We start from the raw sequence: 20,108 nt of genomic DNA on the forward strand, positions 1-20,108 counted from the left end.
GGGCTCTGTGTGTGTGTGTGTGTGTGTGTGTGTGTGTGTGTGTGTGTGTAGGTGTGTGTGGATAGTTTTCTGAGTTTAGGGAATATTTATATGTAAAGGATACAGACCTGTATTCTTGCCATTGCTCAGTTTTGGTTCATATTTTAGAGAATTATTATATGATAATATAATATGATAGAACTGTAATATGATAGAACTGTGGTTACTCTAAGAAACCAAATGTCATTTGTGTCAGGGATGTTTCATTTCTTTTTCCTGTCAGAGAAAGTAAATGCAGCTTGGGAAAAAAAGAGGTAGTGGTTAATGGTATACCAAGATAATATATGCTTGCATATGCCATTTTGATGCTGTGTTGGGGGAATATTTTAGGTATGCTGTGGATAGGCAGATGGGGATTTTTAAGTACATAAAGTGTAAATCAGTCTGTTGAGTCAGATCATTTAACTTATATGGGGCAGACCAATACTAGAATTTTACATACAGAAAAAAAATGTCAGCCTTTTAATATTCCCCTTTTGGTTGGTCAGGTGGTCAGGTGCAACCCTAGATTATTGTTAATTGGGCACCTCAGGATATAAAAGTGTTGACCAGAAGGGAATGTACAGGAAAATGGCAGAAAGATCTAGGGAATAAAGTATTTGATTGAGAAAACAGGTCAAAGGAACAAATTATCAATAATTTTAGAAAGAGGTCTTAGAAATTAGGTTATGCATTCTTGAAAACAATGGTAACATTAGAAGATTTGTTTGTATCAATTAGCATTCCAAAATGGAATTAGAGAAAAAGTAGATGGGTTACTTATCTTGGTTACCTGGGTTTAAAAATTTTTTAATGTTTATTCATTTTTTGATAGAGACAGAGTGCGAGTGGGAAAGGGGGAGGGGTAGAGAGAGAAGGAGGACACGGAATCTGAGGCAGGCTCTGGGCTCTGAGCTGTCAGCACAGAGCCTGATGTGGGGCTCGAACCCACGAACCGTGAGATCATGACCTGAGCCGAAGTTGGCCTCTAAACCAACTGATCTACTTAGGCCCCCCATTACCTGGGTTTTAGTTCAAGGTGAATGGAGGGGGAGAATGGGAAGAATCTGGTTTTCATACTGTGAAGTTTTTCTCTTAACTTGAGCTGTGGGCTTGCTGCCATCTTGCAGGGGGAGCTTCATTCATCTCCTGGTTGAATAATATATACTTGGGCAGCTCAGTGGGAGAATGCATGATCTTTTCAATTCCTGTCTCTAATGTTGATATCAAGTAAGCATTTTCAACAGTATTTATTGAATCATTCCATTTAGGTTCCTGTATGCAAGTGAAAAATATCTTGCCTCAGAAATAGTTTGTACATGTAAGCTTTTAGGCTTTTAGTATGTAATAGGTTTTAATATCAGTGTTACTATATGTGTTAAGTAATATTTTACTTTAAAGCTCTATTCTGGACTAAAACTTTTACTACTTTCTTTCTAGGACAGCCACTAGAGGGGACTTCATGTTTTCTGCAGATCGTTTGGTAGGTAGAGGCTCTCCATTTTTGTTTCATTGTTCCTAGTGATATAATCATAGTAAGGCCAAGGGCTTTTTTGTTCTACAGCATTCTGAGGGGTGAGAGAGTTTGTGCCAAGTAAACATCATCCTGGTAAACTTCTGAAGTATTTTGTCTCTACTCTTTCATTAAAGCTGTACCTCAATCCATTTCACCTCAGAGTATTGCCCATGAACTTGTTCTCTGTAATTCTGAGGTACTTCTACCTCTCAAAGGGGATCTTGGTAACCTGATCTTTAGTAACCCCTAAATGTCTCATCTTAGAACAGTGAAGTGAAGTACATGAAAAGAAAACCAAAGATGTAGGGAGACCTAGTAGTTACTTTTGTGGTATTCATTTAATACAGAAAAACTAATACCTCTCTTGTAGTTTACATGGGGAGTTATTTATTTTGTCCTTTCTGTACTATCTTTACATGTGAAATACTGAGTTGGACTGTGTATGCTTTCCTCAGAGACTTCCTGTTAAGGATTGGCCACGCCCAATTCAGTTTAGCTAGTGTGCTCTGAAAGGATCTCAGGCCAAGTTGGGTTGTCTTCAGATGAAGCATTGCATTTCCTTCTTGTATTTACATCTAAGTGTGCTTAGTGCTTGGAATAAGCACACATTTTCTGCTGTGGTTATTAGTATTCATACTCATGAAATACATACTGAACTCAAGTCAGGCACTGGGCTAGGCTGTGTTGCAGGGGGAGAAGATACAGCAGTAAAGAATACAGACATTGTCCCCGATCTAATGGAGTTTACATTCTAAATACTGTTGTCAGTATTTAGTTTGGGAAAGAAAGAAAAGTGGTTTATTAACCTCACAGGTATAATCAGAGTACAAAAGACAGATTATTAAAGGGAATGTGAGGAGGGAAGAAAGGCACGAAACTTTTCATTTAGATTTTCCCTGGGAAAATCTTAATTCCAAAATAATGTAGGCTTTTGGCTTTAAGTATTGTTGGTTCTTAATTAATTGACACTCCTGTAGTGATAATTAGGTCATTCTGTCTTTATGCTTTTTTAAATTAAAAAAAAATTAAATGTTTATTTTTGAGAGAGAGAGGGGCAGAGCACGACCAGGAGAGGGGCAGAGAGAGAGAGGGAAAACACAGAATCTGAAGCAGGCTTCAGGCTCTGAGCTGTCAGCACAGAGCCTGACATGGGGCTCGAACCCACGAGCCGTGAGATCATGACCTGAGCCAAAGTTGGACGCTTAGCTGACTGAACCACCCAGGTGCCCCTGTCTTTATGCTTTAATCAAACCAAAGGAGCAGTTTCAAGGAGGAAGGAACATGTGCCATTGGCTGCTGTGGAGAAAACAGAAATGTTGGTGTTCATTAATAGAAAGTGGTTCCTCTTTCTTTTGCTTTCTTTGCCCTTTTTCTATAGAAGGTAGGAATTAAGTTCATGGTTATTATAAAATGCTTGCCTGAAAGGGCAGGCCTTATATCTTAAATAAAAAATAAGGATCCATGACATAATTCACATGAGGGGATGGTAATTGGAACCTCTCTGTTCTCTGCATTTGGCTTTGAAGGTTCTGACAATATTGGGGGTTGTGTGTGGAGGGCCTTCTGTCATTGTGGTAGAGACTGGAGCTATTTAGGTTTCTAGTATTGAGGATTTCTAGTACATTTGTCTATTCTAGCACAAGGATACCATTACAGTTGACATTAATTGCATCGTGGATTTGTCAGGATTGGCTTCCCGGGCACTTGAATCTTGAGTTCTTTATATGTAGTTACCCTTCTTCTGGTTTTATGTTCTCCTATAAGGCTTGGACACATCCAGTTTCTGTCCCAGGGTTTCAGGAGATGGGCAGGAGGTAAGACTTTTTAGAGGAGTGTTACTGGGAGATCTAGGCTCTCCAAAGAAAAGGAATATTTTCTTCCCTTGCTCTTAAGAAACATTAACCTCCACAGAAGGGGTGGCTAGAGATGAATGTGCATACATACACAGTATTCATGAGGTTCCTGGACCCTCTGGTGCTATAGGCTGACAAAGTGCTGGCCCATTTAGCATTGATCATTTTAATGGCAGCAGGGTGTTGTGTTGTGATAACAGAACATGGAGCCTGGTGTTTCTCCCTGTTGTTCCTAATTCTTAATAATGTAATATTGACGAGAGAAAATGCATCGAAAACTGAGTACCACCTTTATTGTAGTAGGCTCTGGAAGCTCTGGGTGCTCAGAGGAATATCATATCTGGGTTTTGGAGGCTGTTCCTAGTAGTTCTGATGGATTCTTTCCTCTATACTGCACATTAAGATCATTAGGAGACTTTTTTTTTTGAAAGCTGAGAATGTGAGTCTTGACCTCAGGGTCATGAGTTTGAGCCCCACACTGGGTCTAGAGATTACTGGATCCTACTTCAAACTCAGGAAATTGGTTCAGCCCCATCCATTCATTTATTTCCTCCTAAGAAGTTGCAGGCTTTATTTGCATTATGGTGAGCCTTTGATAAAAAGAAACCAACTTAATTTCAAAGTACTGAACAAGGCAGAGGAATTCCCAGTGGGCACTATTTTCAGAGTAACCAGAAGTATATTACTTCCAAGGGTGCCTGCCATGACTCTTGTCACTTGCTGTAGTTTTGCATCTCTCATAATACAGGCTGGACTAACTGAATGAGAATCAGAAGGCATACTTGAGCCTTTTGGTGGCGATCATGTGCCTAACCAAGGTTGGCAAGCAGCCGAGCATGGGGATCTCCTTCTGCATCTAAAACTTGATAGGGGCCCCCTTCCTACCTCCATGAGCTCTACCCTTGCCTATTGCATTACTGACTTTTTGCCTAGTGTTCAGCTCCTTAAGCTAACAGCCAACACTAGATTCCTAGCAGTTTTTCAACTTATTCTTCTTTTGACTCTTAGATCAGACTTGTTGTGGAAGAGGGGTTGAATCAACTGCCATATAAAGAATGCATGGTGACCACCCCAACAGGTAACCAGGGCTGTTCCTCTCATATTCTCCTCATAAAAATTCTGAGAATAATGGGAAAATGGAAAAATAAGCAGTCTGAGTAAATCAGTAAATGAGGAGTATGACTAAATCAGTAAATGAGGAGTATGTAAAATGAGGAGTCTAGGTGAAGCCTAGACTGAGGTGGAGCCTAAGTTGTTCTTTTAAACAACTTAATAAACTCAGATACATTTAGTAAAGAAATTTATGTGGATGACTTTTTGTTAATGGCTTGATTGTCAATTCAAGTTAAAGGTTAATAAATATGCTTTAGCATGCAAGTGTTGCCTTTGATAACAGCCCATTGGGATAAACTAGCAGCTTATCTTCACATCTGTAGGGAAGCTGCTGGTGTTAATAAATGGGTGGGCTGGTTTGGCACTGAAACTCCAGGTGAAAGAATGAGAAGTAAAAAAGACAAAGAAAACGAAAAATGTTGAGAACTGGAGAGGGTACTTTGTTTTACTCTAATAGAACACAGCTGAACATCCCTATTTCAGGAATTTGAAATTCTGATTTTTTTCTTTAGTAAATAATGAAAGCTGTTCTATTCAGAGGTTGACTTTATGAAAATTGGGGGCTGAGATTGTTGCATCATAATTGATACAAAATCAGTATGACACTAAGGGTTGAACATGTCTAGATAATGACTTCAGCCTTTGTCTTCTACTTTTTAAGGCAGAATTGAAGTTCAGGAAAAAGGATGGAATGAGTAGCCTCTCTGCTGTGGCTCACAGTGTGGTCTCAGTTTGAATTGATGGGGTTTATAGCACTCAGAGTGCAATGATTCCACTCTGAATTCAATTTGAGGAATGTGTATGTGAATATCATGCTATCATAAATCTTGTTCCTCCTCAGTAAAGTCTACCTCTCCCAATTATCCCCACAGGTTTCTTAGGAAGAATTAAGAAATAACTGAAAAATCAGGACTCTTCTCATTACTTTCACAAGGAGTCTAAGAGGTTATACAGAATGTCTAGACAAGGATTGCTCTGTACCCAACTGCTTTAAACTACAGGCACTTTATAAAATAAGTGGATTGCTCCAGTGATGAAAGATAAATTCTTTGGTTTTGTTCCCGAACAGGGTACAAGTATGAAGGAGTGAAATTTGAGAAGGGAAATTGTGGGGTCAGCATAATGAGAAGCGGTAGGTTTGCATATGTGTGATTTTTGTCTCTTTGCATGCATAGAAACAGTTTTTTTTTTTTCCAGGAGAGAGGTGAGCTTGTCTGTCATAATTGCAGCCTGCCTTAACTTAAATCTCACCACTTGTGTTTTCTGTCCTCATGGTGCCTTGGATGATGGCCTCTGTATTACTGAATTTGACTTTAACTGCAGGGCATCTACTCCAGTGGCCTGCCCCCATGGGCAGGCCAGCTTTCAGAGAGATTCAGGGTAGGATGGGAGGATAGGATGATGAGATGATGCTGTCCTGGGGAGAACAGGGCAGTTTGAAGACTGACAGAATATGGCACAAATTCAGGCTTGCAGAGCTTCGAATACCTGACTGGAGAAATGTTTGTTCTGTTTTTGTTTGTTTGTTTTTATAGGGAACAGTCCTACCCTATCAGGAACTGGACTGAATGACTTATTCAATATTTTTAGTTTTATATTTGATGTGTATGTGACTATATGGCAAAAGCACTTAAATGTTATTAACTCTATGTATTTCCAAATTCTGGTCTTATAAATGGTGTATTTGTATTTGAGTCCAACTGATTACTCTTCTAAACCAGACTTTGTGCAACAAAACTACGTCTGTAATTAGAGCGTCTACCTGTTACATGGGGAGGATTATTTTTATTCAGCAACTTAACAAATAAATTAACTAATTTTTGCACAAGGTCCCATTGTTCCGTAGAAGCCTCACTTGCACTAGACAAATGAATTTTTTCTACATACAAGCATTGCCTTTTCTCTGGCTGTGAAGTTCTGTTTGTAAACAATTGAATACCTCAAGTAAAATAGAAGCTTTTAGCTCCCTTTTTTATATAAGGTAGCTTTTAAGCAATGATCGGATTTACAGAACAATGGTATTTAACCTTTTAAAACTGGTGAAGACAATGGAGATGGGCTTTAATGGCATTTTTTTCTTCTATTTTAGTCCAGTTCCTGCCCTAACATCAGTGGCATCTTCACACCCCTAGTACATAGCAGATGACCTTGGGGTAATGCATAGACAGGGTTATTTTTTAACCTTATTAGCTGTTGGTTGATTTTCCTATATATTAGAAACTGTTTTTATGTTTACAGTAGTGATAGAAAGTTTCCCCTTAAAATAAATGTAAATGAAAATAGTTAAAGAAAAATATTAAGTAAATAACAGTACAGGTAGAATTCTGGTATGGCCTCTAATCTTGAAGATGGTACGAGAATGATTGACTTTTGGCAAATACTTTCTAATGGAATTCAGACTCAAAATGACTCAGTGTTCAGAAACCAAGTGGGTAGTAGTAGCATTGGTTATGGTTCTTGGGGAAGGGGAAGAAGGGAACAGTATAGTTTTTCACTGTTTGCCAGCAAACTTCTGCCATTGAAGTCATTGCTGGGGCATAGTGATATCTCCTGATGGAGATATCTCCATCTCCTCCATCCAAGGAGGAGATATCTCCTCCTTGGTCTGTAGCCCTCATTTCTTCCATAAATCTTTTATATATCTTTTCAGATGAAAATACCAGGTTTAGGTGGTTTAAAAGTCTTCCTTAAAATAATAAGAATAAAATGGTCCTGATACTGGAAAAGCTCAGGGAGCAGCCTAACAAAGCACTTTATTTGTTGAATTTCATGGAAGGGTGTGACATCTCTCAAACTTGAAAGCCAGCAATAAAGATAAGCTTATCCTACTTTCATTGGCCAGCCCTTAATCTGGCTTAATTGACCTACACTAAGTATAAAATATGAGCGCATTTGAAATGAAAGCTCTTAAGAAGAATTGCTCCCATTTTGGCAATGTCCTTTTTGTATTAATTATAGTCACATGCTCTGCTTTGGCCTATTTTTGGACCTTATTTTTATCTCCCCCTACCCTTTTTTTCTTTTGAAAATTTTCCTTTTTTCAAGGTGAGGCAATGGAACAAGGTTTACGAGACTGCTGTCGATCTATACGAATTGGAAAGATCCTGATTCAGAGTGATGAGGAAACACAAAGAGCCAAAGTATATTATGCCAAATTCCCTCCAGACATTTACCGGAGAAAAGTTCTTCTGATGTATCCAATTCTCAGTGAGTGGCTGGAGTTTAATTTGTATACTTTGCTTAGGGTTTAAAGCAATTCCACTTAGTGACTGCCCTTTAGGTATCCTTATATAAAGGCAAAACCCTTTCTAAATATGTTTTTCTGTTGTATTTGGAGTTGCCCTGGGCAGTTTCACTGGGGAATTTTTATTGTGTAATAAGAGAATATATGTTATCTAAATTTTTTTAGCTCCAAAGAGCTTTTGTTTTAAAAGGAATACTCACACTGAAGCAAAGGACCTAATGAGGCAGAATATATAGAACACAGAAGGTCTATTGAAATATGTCCCTTCTCTAGCTCAGTGAGCATAACAGTGATTTTCTCAAGGATTTATCCTCTCTGGAAGTAATATTTTTTCTCCTATTGTATTGTTTCCTAAGCTTACTCAGATCACACACGACATTATCTCCTAGGGTTGGTGGTGGAGGGTGGGTGTCAAATTTGATATCTCTAATACTGAATGAATTTAGGGTTTGTTGTGCATTTGAAAATTGAAAAGTGTGTATGTCATGTCCATTATTGAAAATAATGTCATTGGTAAAGAAAAGGTACCTGCAAATGACGCTTTGCCTAGTGTCTTATGTTAGATTTCTAAACTGCCTTTAACTTCAAAGAAACTTCAAAGACGTTTTGAGATAAATGTTAAAGTTGCTAATGCATTTGGTTGTCATTTGATTTCAGGCACTGGAAATACTGTAATTGAAGCTGTAAAGGTTCTTATAGAACATGGAGTTCAACCCAGTGTTATTATCCTACTCAGCCTGTTCTCCACTCCTCATGGTGAGTTCAGCATGAGGCGGTAACTGGGCCTTCAGATGGTCAAGGGTTGGGTAAGTGTGTATCTGCCCAGAGTCTCGTCAGGAGAAAAAGTTCATTTGCTTCCACATTAAATCTAAATCTAATTTTGGTAGTTTATAACTTGTGTTAATAAGTTTTAAGCTGGGTGATAGGATATTTTACACCATTCTAATGTTCAAATTGATATGGAAGGTGATGAACTAATCCCTTTGAAGGGGATTGCGATTGTTTTTGTGGTAACATTGTTTGGGTAGAGCATGTGAATAGCTGAAATGTCCCTGTTTCTCCTGACTTCTCAGCCGAGCCTGAGAACTGCTCCCACACCACAATCAACTTGAAGATCTGGTTAGATCCTGTGGTCTTGCTGCAGTAAACTTTGCAACGTGAAGCAAAGATCAGAAGTTTTTTTTAAGTTCTATTTCTGCTCAAAGGGCATAATGGTAGAACTGTGTGTTTGTTCTCCATTTCCTCAGGAAAATAAACCTAATGTAAGGCCTTAGTTTTTTTAAACATACAATCTAGGACAATTGTGAAAGTGTCCTAAGAAAATAATCATACATGCATGTAGAAACTTAGCTTTCAGGATATTCATTGCAGAGTTATGTCTACTGTAAGGAAAAATTCGATAGTATATAAATGCCTTACAATAAAGAAGTGGTTAAGTAAATATATATTCAAAGGATGTAATATTATATAACTAAATCATGTTTTTGAAAAATATTTAATAACATCAAAACATCTACATGGTAAATGTTAAAAAGTAACTGCATTAGAATAATGTAAAATGTTATCACCAAGTTTAGAGACAATTAAGACAAATTACGACCATTATCACTACCACAATCAGACTTGGATTTAACATCGACCCTAATAAGTGTTTCCTTAGCATGAGAGGCTAGACAGATGCACAGTACTATTTCAAATTTAATTTCAAAATACACACTATATTAATAGTGGTTATCTTAGGATGGTGGGATTCTAAGTGCTTCATTTTATTTTTTAAGTTTTGTTTTTGGTATTTTTCAGATGTTTGACAATGAATTTGTATTTGTTTCATAATTGAAAGGAAAGAGAAATATGTGGCTTCTAGTTAGAGTGCTTCCTCATGGCCAAAGGTTCCAAGTCTTAGCCAACCCTGAAGAGGCTACAGCATATCTTGCTGGGAGGGCTGCTTTCAGTAGGCCATTGATTATTTTGCTGTTTCATAATAAAAACTTACTGGTAGTTCAAATGTTGATGGTGACAAAGGGCAATTTGCTTGGTCATCCATTTATATATAGCAGAGATGGCACTGTAAATGTTGAGATAACCAAATAATTATTGGGCTTTCTGCCTTTGGAAGTAGAAAAGTAACTGTATTAGTTCTAAGAGTATACATTAGAATAGTATACTATTCTTTGACATTGTAGATGAAAAAATCTTATTTAGTGACAGCATCATTATGGCTTTTTAGTTTGGCTAGGGTCCTAGCTAGACTCTTTCCATGCAACCCCCAAAGCTAGAGTCCTAACTTCTAAAAGCTAGCTCGCTCTGACATACCAAATAAGTTTTCACACTTGTTTCAGTGTTCCAATTGAGAAACCATCCATCATCTTATATATGATGTTGTTTCTGGAAAGGAGTATATATTCTTTCTATTCTAGCTGCCTTTAAAATGAAACAAAACAGGGGAACCTGGATGGCTCAGTTGGTTATGAATCCTACACTTGGTTTTGGCTCAGGTCATGATCTCACGGTTCATGGGTTTGAGCCCCATGTCAGGCTCCATGTGACATTGCAGAGACTGGTTGGGATTCTCTCTCTCTCTCTCTCTCTCTCTGCTTTCTCCTCTCTCTCTCAAAAATAAACATTTTTTAAAAGAAAATAATTTAAAATGAAAACAAAACAAAGACTTCAGGGAGAAAGTTGCTATAACTGAATGTATTTGTAATATCTCGGATATAAAACAATTTGATTCTAAGAATTCATTAGTTACTGGGTGAGGGCATAGTGTGATGATTGTCAAAGCTTTCCAGGTATCAGACATATAAACTAAGAGATTAGCAAAGTCTGACTAGGAGGTCATTGCTTTCTGTCTTATCTCATTTTTTTAATGTTTATTTTTTTTGAGAGAGAGACAAACCGATAGGGGTGAGTGAGGGAGGGACTGAGAGAGATGGAGATACAGAATCTGAAGCAGGCTCTGGGCTCTGAGCTGTCAGCACAGAGCCTGACGGGGGGCTTGAACTCACAAGCCACAGGATCATGAGCTGAGCCAAAGTCAGACGCTTAACTGACTGAGCCACCCAGGCGCCCCTTCTGTCTTTATTATACTTAGTGGCTATAAAATTCCTGAATTCCAGCTAATGTTACCAAAAAGTCCTGCCATAACAGCAGTTTTCCTATTATGTTTTGAAGGTGCCAAATCAATCATTCAGGAGTTTCCAGAGATCACAATTTTAACTACTGAAGTTCATCCTGTTGCACCTACACATTTTGGACAGAAATATTTTGGGACAGACTGAGTTACCAAAGACAAATTAATTATCTTGTGTAATATTACAGTTAATGTTTTGAGTTTCTACCTGTTTTACGAATTCACTTGAAGAATGGCAAAGAAAATTATGCTTTATAATTTTTGGAAGTGGGTATAGTAAAAGTTATTTACTGTACTTTAATGTATTTGGTTGTTTCTTGACTGTTGGCACCAAATTCAACAATGCAGCACACACAACTCTTAGAAAATATTTTAATAATATTCTAATGCAAATTGATGATCCCTCAGTGCATTGACACTGTTTCTTAATTTTTGAACCTCTCAGTTTGGATGTTGTTTGAAGCCACAAATAAAACCCAATGGGATTCTGTTCTTTGGCCCACTCTACTTTACATTTTGTTTAGTTTGCTTTTAGTTCTAGGGAGATTTCATGTTTATGACTGTTGTCACCTTCTTCTCCTCTTTACTTCCAAGTACTGTACATGCTGGTAACTTGGGCAGGGTGAAAAAAGAATGCCTCCTGGAATTTTACATTTCGTTAATATCCTCACTCAATTAGCAGACCAAGAATATGTAGTTAGCTCTTCAGTCAAGCCATTAATGTTCTCCATGGCTCAGTTCCCATCATGTGCATTGTTGGTAGGTGCCTTGCCAAGCGTAATGCAGTGAAGAGATGATGGAGCATTTCCAGCAACTGGAAATATAACATTAATTTGCATAGATAGATTGAGCCAGGGATATCTGGATGCTGACAAGGGAGGGCTAATTACTGTTAATGTCATCAATGCCCTAGAAAGGAATTGGTGGTGATTTTTCTGAGGTATGGGGAAGAACAGTTTCTTGCTGAGTTTTATGGCCAGTAAGTACATTAAAATGCTATGTTTTCAATTTGTATATTTCATATGATTTGGAAATGAGTTATTTTGCATGCCTGTCAACTGAAGATGTATTAAAATTAAAAACACCATATTTTAAAAATTCTCCAGTTATATATGTGTTCATATTTAGGCCTTGAAAAGGAAGATAAACTGTTATAGAAAACAATATTTGTGTTTGGAAACTTGCTTGTAAAATCCTGATTTCACTTTACATTGATAATAAACATTTTAACAGTGGTTCTGGCTGGTTACTTGAATAATTATATTCTCATTGCCCCATAGGCAGTTGTTGTGAGCCTCTGTTCTAAAATATCCAGAAAAGAGCAAAAGGAACCAAAGCTGATGAAAGTTAGCAAAGATTAGGGGGCAGGAGCAAAAGCTGGTGGACAATGGATTACATTTTCCCTATAGAGCCTAGGAATGCTAAAAGGACTTCACTATATTTTTCCCTTTATTTTTATTTTTTTAGTTTTTATTTAAATTCCAGTTAGTTAACAGAGTGTAATAATTAGTTTCAAGAATTTAGTGATTCATTGCTTACATCTAACACCCATGGCTCATCACAAGAAGTGCCCTCCGAATCCCCATCACCTATTTAACACATCCCCCACCCCACCTCCCCTCTACTAACAGTTTGTTCTTTATACTTAAGAGTCTGTTTCCTTATTTGCCTATATTTTTCCCCCACTATGAACACTTGTTTCTTAAATTCCACATATAAGTGAAATAATATGGCATTTGTCTTCTCTGACTTACTTTGCTTAGCTAATACTCTCCAGCTCTATCCATACCATTGCAAATGGCAAGATTTCATTCTGTTATGGCTGAATAATATTCCATTGTATGTATGTGTGTGTATGTGTGTGTGTATATATATATATATATATATATATATATACATATATATACATAAATACATATATACATACCACAATTTGTTTATCCATTTATGAATCAATGGACATTGGGACTCTTTCCAGAATTTGGCTATTGTTGATAATGCTGCTATAAACATTGGGGTGCATGTACCACTTTGAACCTGTATTTTTGTATCCTTTGAGAAAATACTTAGTAGTGTAGTTGCTGGGTCATAGGGTAGTCCTAATTTTAATTTTTTGAGGAACCCCCATACTGTTTTCCAGAGTGGCTGCACCAGTTTGCATTCCTACCAACAGTGCTAAAGGGTTCCCCTTTCTCCACATCTTCACCAACATCTGTTGTTTCCTGAGTTGTTAATTTTAGCCATTCTGACAGGTGTAAGGTAGTATCTCATTGTGGTTTTGATTTGTATTTCCCTGGTGATGAGTGATGTTGAGCATCTCTTCGTGTGTCTGTTAGCTATCTGGATGTCTTCTTTGGAAAATGTCTACTCATGTCTTCTGCCCATTGCTTAACTGTTGTTTTTCAGATGTTGAGTTTCATAAATTCTTTATAGATTTTGGATACTAACCCTTTATCCCATATGTCATTTGCAAATGTCTTCTCCCATTTTGTCAGTTGCCTTTTAGTTTTATTTACTGTGCAGAAGATTTTTTATCTTAATGAGGTCCCAATACTTCATTTTTGCCTTTATTTCCCTTGCTTCCAGAGACATATATAGTAAGAAGCTGCTGTGGCTGGGGTCAAAGAGGTTGCTGCCTGTGTTCTGTAGGATTTTGGTGGTTTCCTGTCTCACATTTAGGTCTTTCATCCATTTTGAGTTTATTTTTATTTATTTGTTTATTTATTTTATTTTATTATTTAAAAAAATTTTTTTTAACATTTATTTTTTTTTAATTTTTTTTTTAACATTTATTTATTTTTGAGACAGAGAGAGACAGAGCATGAACGGGGGAGGGTCAGAGAGAGAGGGAGACACAGAATCTGAAACGGGCTCCAGGCTCTGAGCAGTCAGCACAGAGCCCGACGCGGGGCTCGAACTCACGGACCGCGAGATCGTGACCTGAGCCGAAGTCGGACGCTTAACCGACTGAGCCACCCAGGCGCCCCTATTTTTTAAAAATTTACATCCAAACTAGTTAGCAAATAGTGCAACAATGATTTCAGGAGTAGATTCCTTAGTGCCCCTTAGCCATTTAGCCCATCCCCCCTCCCACAACCCCTCCAGTAACCCTCACTTTGGTCTCCATATATTTATGAGTCTCTTCTGTTTTGTCCCCTTCTCTGTTTTTATATTATTTTTGTTTCCCTCCCCTTATATTCATCTGTTTTGTCTCTTAAAGTCCTCATGTGAGTGAAGTCATATGATATTTGTCTTTCTCTGAGTGACTAATTTCACTTAGCATAATATTCTGCAGTTCCATCCACGTAGATGCAAATGGAAAGATGTCATTCTTTTTGATTGCCGAGTAATACTTCATTGTGTGTATATATACCACATCTTGAGCCATTCATCCATTGATGGACATTTGGGCTTTTTCCATACTTTGACTATTGTTGACAGTGCTGCTATACACATTGGAGTGCATGTGTCCTTTCAAAACAGCACACCTGTATCCCTTGGATAAATGCCTAGTAGTGCAATTGCTGGGTCGTAGGATAGTTCTATTTTTAGTTTTTTGAGGAACCTCCATACTGTTCTCCAGAGTGGCTGCACCAGCTTGCATTCCCACCAACAATGCAAAAGAGATAGTCTTTTTCCGCATCCTCGCAAACATCTGTTGTTGCCTGAGTTGTTAATGTTAACCATTCTGATAGGTGTAAGGTGGTATCTCTTTGTGGTTTTGATTTGTTTTTCCCTGATGATGGGTGAAGTTGAGCATTTTTTCATGTGTCAGTTGGCCATCTGAATGTCTTCCTTGGAGAAGTGTCTATTCATGTCTTTTGCCCATTTCTTCACTAGATTGTTTGTTTTTTGGGTGTTGAGTTTGATAAGTTCTTGATAGATTTTGGATACTAACCCTTTATCTGATATGTCATTTGCAAATATCTTCTCCAATTCTCTAGGTTGCCTTTTAGTTTTCTTGATTGTTTCCTTTGCTGTGAAGAAGGTTTTTATTTAATGATGTCCCAATAGTTCATGTTTGCTTTTGTTTCCCTTGCCTCCACAGATGTGTTGAGTAAGAAATTGCTGTGGCGGAAGATCAAAGAGGTTTTTGCCTGCTGTACCCTCGAGGATTTTGATGGCTTCCTGTCTTACATGGAGGTCTTTCATCCATTTTGAATTTATTTTTGTGTGTGGTGTAAGAAAGTGGTCCAGGTTCATTCTTCTGCGTGTTGCTGTCCAGTCTTGCCAGCACCACTTGCTGAAGAGACTGTCTTTATTCCATTGGCTAGTCTTTCCTGCTTTGTCAAAGATTAGTTGGCCATATGTTTGTGGGTCCATTTCTGGGTTCTCTATTCTGTTCCATTGATCTGAGTGTCTGTTCTTGTGCCAGTACCATACTCTCTGGATGATTACAGCTTTGTAGTATAGCTTGAAGTCTGGGATTGTGGTGCCTCCTGCTTTGGTTTGCTTTTTCAAGATTGCTTTGGCTATTCGGGATCTTTTCTGGTTCCATACAAATTTTAGGACTGTTTGTTCTAGCTCTGTGAAGAATGCTGGTGTTACTTTGATAGGGATTACATTGAATGTGTAGATTGCTTTGGGTAGTATCGACATTTTCACAATATTTGTTCTTCCTATCCAGGAACATGAAATCTTTTTTCCATTTTTTGTGTCTTCTTCAATTTCTTTCATAAGCTTTCTATAGTTGTCAGTGTATAGACAACTCTTTGGTTAGATTTATTCCTAGGTATTTTACGTTTTTTTGTGCAACTGTAAATGGGATCAATTCCTTGATTTCTCTTTCTGTCGCTTCATTGTTGGTGTATAGGAATGGAACCGATTTCTGTGCGTTGATTTTATATCCTGCAACTTTGCTGAATTCATGAATCAATTCTAGCAGTTTTTTGGTGGAATTTTTTGGGTTTTCCATATAGAGTATCATGTCATCTGCGAAGAGTGAAAGTTTGACTTCCTCCTGGCTGATTTGGATGCCTTTTATTTTTTTGTGTTGTCTGATTGCAGAGGCTAAGACTTCCAATATTATGTTGAATAACAGTGGCGAGAGTGGACATCCCTGTTTGTTTCCTCACCTTAGGGGGAAAGCTCTCAGTTTTTCCCATTAAGGATGATATTAGCATTGGGTCATTCATATATGGCTTTTGTATCTCGAGATATGCTCCTTCTATCCCTACTTTCTTGAGGGTTTTTATCAAGAAAGGAGGCTGTATTTTGTCAAATTCTTTCTCTGCATCTATTGAGAGGATCATATGGTTCTTGTCCTTTCTTTTATTAATGTGATGAATCACGTTAATTGTTTTGCAAATATTGAACCAGCCCTGCATCCCAGGTATAAATCCCACTTGGTCGTGGTGAATAATTTTTTTTTAATGTATTGTTGGAGCCAGTTGGCTAATATTTTGTTGAGGATTTTTGCATCCATGTTCATCAGGGAAATTGGTCTATAGTTCTCCTTTTTAGTGGGGTCTCTGTCTGGTTTTGGAATCAAGGTAATGCTGGCTTCATAGAGAGTTTGGAGGTTTTCCTTCCATTTCTATTTTTGGAACAGCGTCTAGAGAATAGGTGTTAACTCTTCCTTAAATGTTTGGTAGAATTCCCCTGGAAAGCCATCTGGCACTGGACTCTTGTGTTTTGGGAGATTTTTGATTACTAATTCGATTTCCTTACTGGTTATGGGTCTGTTCAAATTTTCCATTTCTTCCTGTTTCAGTTTTTGTAGGGTATATGTTTCTAGGAATTCGTCCATTTCTTCCAGATTGCCCATTTTGTTAGCATATAATTGCTTATAATCTCTTATTATTGTTTTTATTTCTGTTGTGTTGGTTGTGATCTCTCCTCTTTCATTGTTGATTTTATTTATTTGGGTCCTTTCCTGTTTCTTCTTGATCAAACTGGCTAGTGGTTTATCAATTTTGTTAATTCTTTCAAAGAACGAGCTTCTGGTTTCATTGATCTGTTCTACTCTTTTTTTGGTTTTGATAGCATTAATTTCTGCTCCAACCTTTACTATTTCCTGTCTTCTGCTGGTTTGGGGTTTTATTTGCTGTTCTTTTTGCAGCTCCTTAAGGCATAAGGTTAGGTTGTGTATCTGAGATCTTTCTTCCTTCTTTAGAAAGGCCTGGATTGCTATACAGTTTACTCTTATGACCGCCTTTGCTGTGTCCCAGAGGTTTTGGGTTGTAGTGTTATCATTTTGATTAGCTTCCATATACTTTTTAATTTCCTCTTTAACTGCTTGGTTAGCCCATTCATTCTTTAGTAGGATGTTCTTCAATCTCCAAGTATTTGTTATCTTTCCACATTTTTTCTTGTGGTTGATTTGGAGTTTTGTAGTGTTGTGGTCTGAAAATATACACAGTATGATCTCGATCTTTTTGTACTTAGGGCTGATTTGTATCACAGTATATGGTCTATTCTGGAGAATGTTCCATGTGCACTGGAGAAGAATGTATATTCTGTTGCTTTAGGATGAAATGTTCTGAATATATCTGTTAAGTCTATCTGGTCCAGTGTGTCATTCAAAGCCATTGTTTCCTTGTTGATATTTTGATTCGATGATCTGTCCATTGCTCTGAGTGGGGTGTTGAAGTCTCCTACTATTATGGCATTACTATTGATGAGTTTCTTTATGCTTGTGATTAATTGATTTATATATTTGGGTGCTGTCACACTTGGCGCATAAATGTTTACAATTGTTAGGTCTTCTTGGTGGATAGACCCCTTGATCATGATATAATGTCCTTCTGCCTCTCTTGATACAGTCTTTATTTTAAATTCTAGATTGTCTGATATAAGTATGGCTACTCTGGGTTTGTTTTGTTGGCCATTAGCATGATAGATGGTTCTCCATCCCTATTTTCAATCTGAAGGTGCCTTTAGGTCTAAAGTGGGTCTCCTGTAAACAGCATATAGATAGATCTTGTTTTCTGATCCATTCTGTTACCCTATGTCTTTTGATTGGAGCATTGAGTCCATTGACGTTTAGAGTGAGTACTGAGATATGAATTTATTGCCATTGTGATGCTTGTAGAGTTGGAGTTTCTGGTGGTGTTCTCTCGTCCTTTCTAATCTTTGTTGCTTTTGGAATTTATTTATTTATTTGTTTGTTTGTTTATATTTTTACCTTTTCTCCCCTCAGAGAATCCCCCTTACAATTTCTTGCAAGGCCGGTTTAGTGGTCACCAAACTCCTTAGTTTTTACTTGTCTGGGAAACTTTTTATCTCTCCTTCTGTTTTGAATGACAGCCTTGCTGGATAAAGAATTCTTGGCTGCATATTTTTCTGATTCAGCACATTGAATATATCCTGTCACTCCTTTCTGGCCTACCACATTTCTGTGCTTAGGTCTGTTGCAAACCTGATCTGTCTTCCCTTGTAGGTTAGGGACATCTTTTCCCTTGCTGCTTTCATGATTCTCTCCTTGCCTGAGTATTTTGTGAATTTGACTATGATATGCGTTGTTGATGGTCAGTTTTTGTTGAATCTAATGGGGGTCCTCTGTGCTTCCTGGATTTTGATGTGTGTGTCTTTCCCCAGCTTAAGAAAATTCTCTGCTATGATTTGCTCATAACCCTTCTACCCCTATTTCTCTCTCTTCCTCTTCTGGGACCTCTATGATTCTGATGTTGTTCCTTTTTAGTGAGTCACTGATTTCTCTAATTCTTAAATCATGCTCTTTTGCCTTAATCTCCTTCTTTTTTTCTGCTTCATTATTCTAAGTTTGTCCTCTATATCGCTGATTCTCTGTTCTGCCTCATCCATCCTTGCTGCTGCAGCATCCATCCATGATTGCAGCTCATTTTTTATATTATTCTGAGTAGTTTTTACTTCTTTTACCTCAGCAGAAAGGGATTCTAATCTATTTTGGACTCCAGCTAGTGTTCTTATTATCGTGATTCTAAATTCTGGTTCAGACATCTTGTTTGTATTTGTGCTGGTTAAATCCCTGGCTGTTGTTTCTTCGTGGTCTTTCTTTTGGGGTGAATTCCTTCGTTTTGTCATTTTGAAGGAAGAAATGGAATTGATGAGCTATCATAATTAAAATTAAAAAAAATATTAAGATTAAAAAATTAAAATTAAAAAATTAAACACACACACACACAAATTGGAAAATGATGGTAATCCTAGGTGTGTTTTGGTCTGGGCATTGAAAGTGGTTTGACAGATCAGGGAAAAAAGGGGGGAAAAGGAAATCATTTGAGAATTTGAAAAAATGAATACAATGCAGTAGACTAAAATGAGATGATGGGAGTAAAATAGAATTTGAACAAATTTACACAAAAGTAAAGAATATAGTAGAAAAAAAATTAAAAATATTTTAAATATAAATTAAAAATAAAAATCAATTTTTCTCTTTCCATATTCAAGAAAAAAGAGATGAAAAGGAGAAAAGGAAATCATTTGAAAATTTGAAAAAGTGAGTACAGTGTAGTAGAGCCAAATACAATGATGGAAGTAGAATATGAGCAAATATACATAAAAGTAAAAAATATAGTAAAAAAATTAAGGAAAAATATTTTTAATAGAAATTGAAAGTAAAAAAAAGTTTTCTCTTTCTGCATTCAAGAAAAGGAAAAGAGGGGCGCCTGGGTGGCTCAGTCGGTTGGGCGTCCGACTTCGGCTCAGGTCATGATCTCGCGGTCCGTGAGTTCGAGCCCCGCGTCGGGCTCTGTGCTGACAGCTCAGAGCCTGGAGCTTGTTTCAGATTCTGTGTCTCCCTCTTTCTCTGTGACCTTCCCCCATTCATGCTCTATCTCTCTCTGTCTCAAAAATGAATAAATGTAAAAAAAAAATTAAAAAAAAAAAGAAAAGGAAAAGATACAAAAAGGAGAAAAAAGAAAAGGAAAAAAAGGAAATTGTTTGAAAATTTGAAATAGTAAATTGAAGTAGACTGAAATAAAACGATGGAAGTAAAATAGAATTTGAAAAAATTTACACAAAAGTAAAATATATAGTAAAAAAATTAAAAATATTTTTAATAAAAATTGAAAATAAAAATGAATTTTTTTCTTTCTGTATTCAAGAAAAAGACGTGAAAAAGAAAGAAAAAAAATTGAGTAGATGGACCTAACAGATTGAAATAGGACTGAAATTACTTCGTTTTCCCCTAGAAGTCAGACTATGAAGCACTTTATATTTGATAAACTAAGCAGGCAGTGAGACTTGTGTTCTTGAAGAGCAAGGTTGACCCAATTGAGGGGGCTCAGTGTAATGGCTCCATTGTCCACTAGA

General features: G+C 37.2%; 1 protein-coding gene across 7 annotated transcripts in view; it reads left to right on the forward strand.

The window, feature by feature from the left end:
- Window positions 1-20,108, forward strand: part of UPRT (uracil phosphoribosyltransferase homolog) — a 99,936-nt gene that overhangs the window by 17,577 nt on the left and 62,251 nt on the right. For 3 of the 7 annotated variants that reach the window (XM_042974074.1, XM_042974076.1, XM_042974078.1), the window contains exons 2-6: window positions 1,459-1,501; window positions 4,396-4,465; window positions 5,570-5,632; window positions 7,546-7,707; window positions 8,402-8,500. In XM_042974074.1, the coding sequence (XP_042830008.1) occupies window positions 1,459-1,501; window positions 4,396-4,465; window positions 5,570-5,632; window positions 7,546-7,707; window positions 8,402-8,500 (437 nt within the window). Of the gene's footprint in view, window positions 1-1,458; window positions 1,502-4,395; window positions 4,466-5,569; window positions 5,633-7,545; window positions 7,708-8,401; window positions 8,501-10,915; window positions 12,035-19,244; window positions 19,313-20,108 lie in introns of those variants that run through there. The other 4 variants (XM_042974077.1, XM_007097498.3, XM_042974079.1 and 1 more) reach the window with 4 other exon arrangements.

The sequence above is a fragment of the Panthera tigris genome, chromosome X (assembly GCF_018350195.1).
Source record: "Panthera tigris isolate Pti1 chromosome X, P.tigris_Pti1_mat1.1, whole genome shotgun sequence".
NCBI lineage: Eukaryota > Metazoa > Chordata > Mammalia > Carnivora > Felidae > Panthera > Panthera tigris.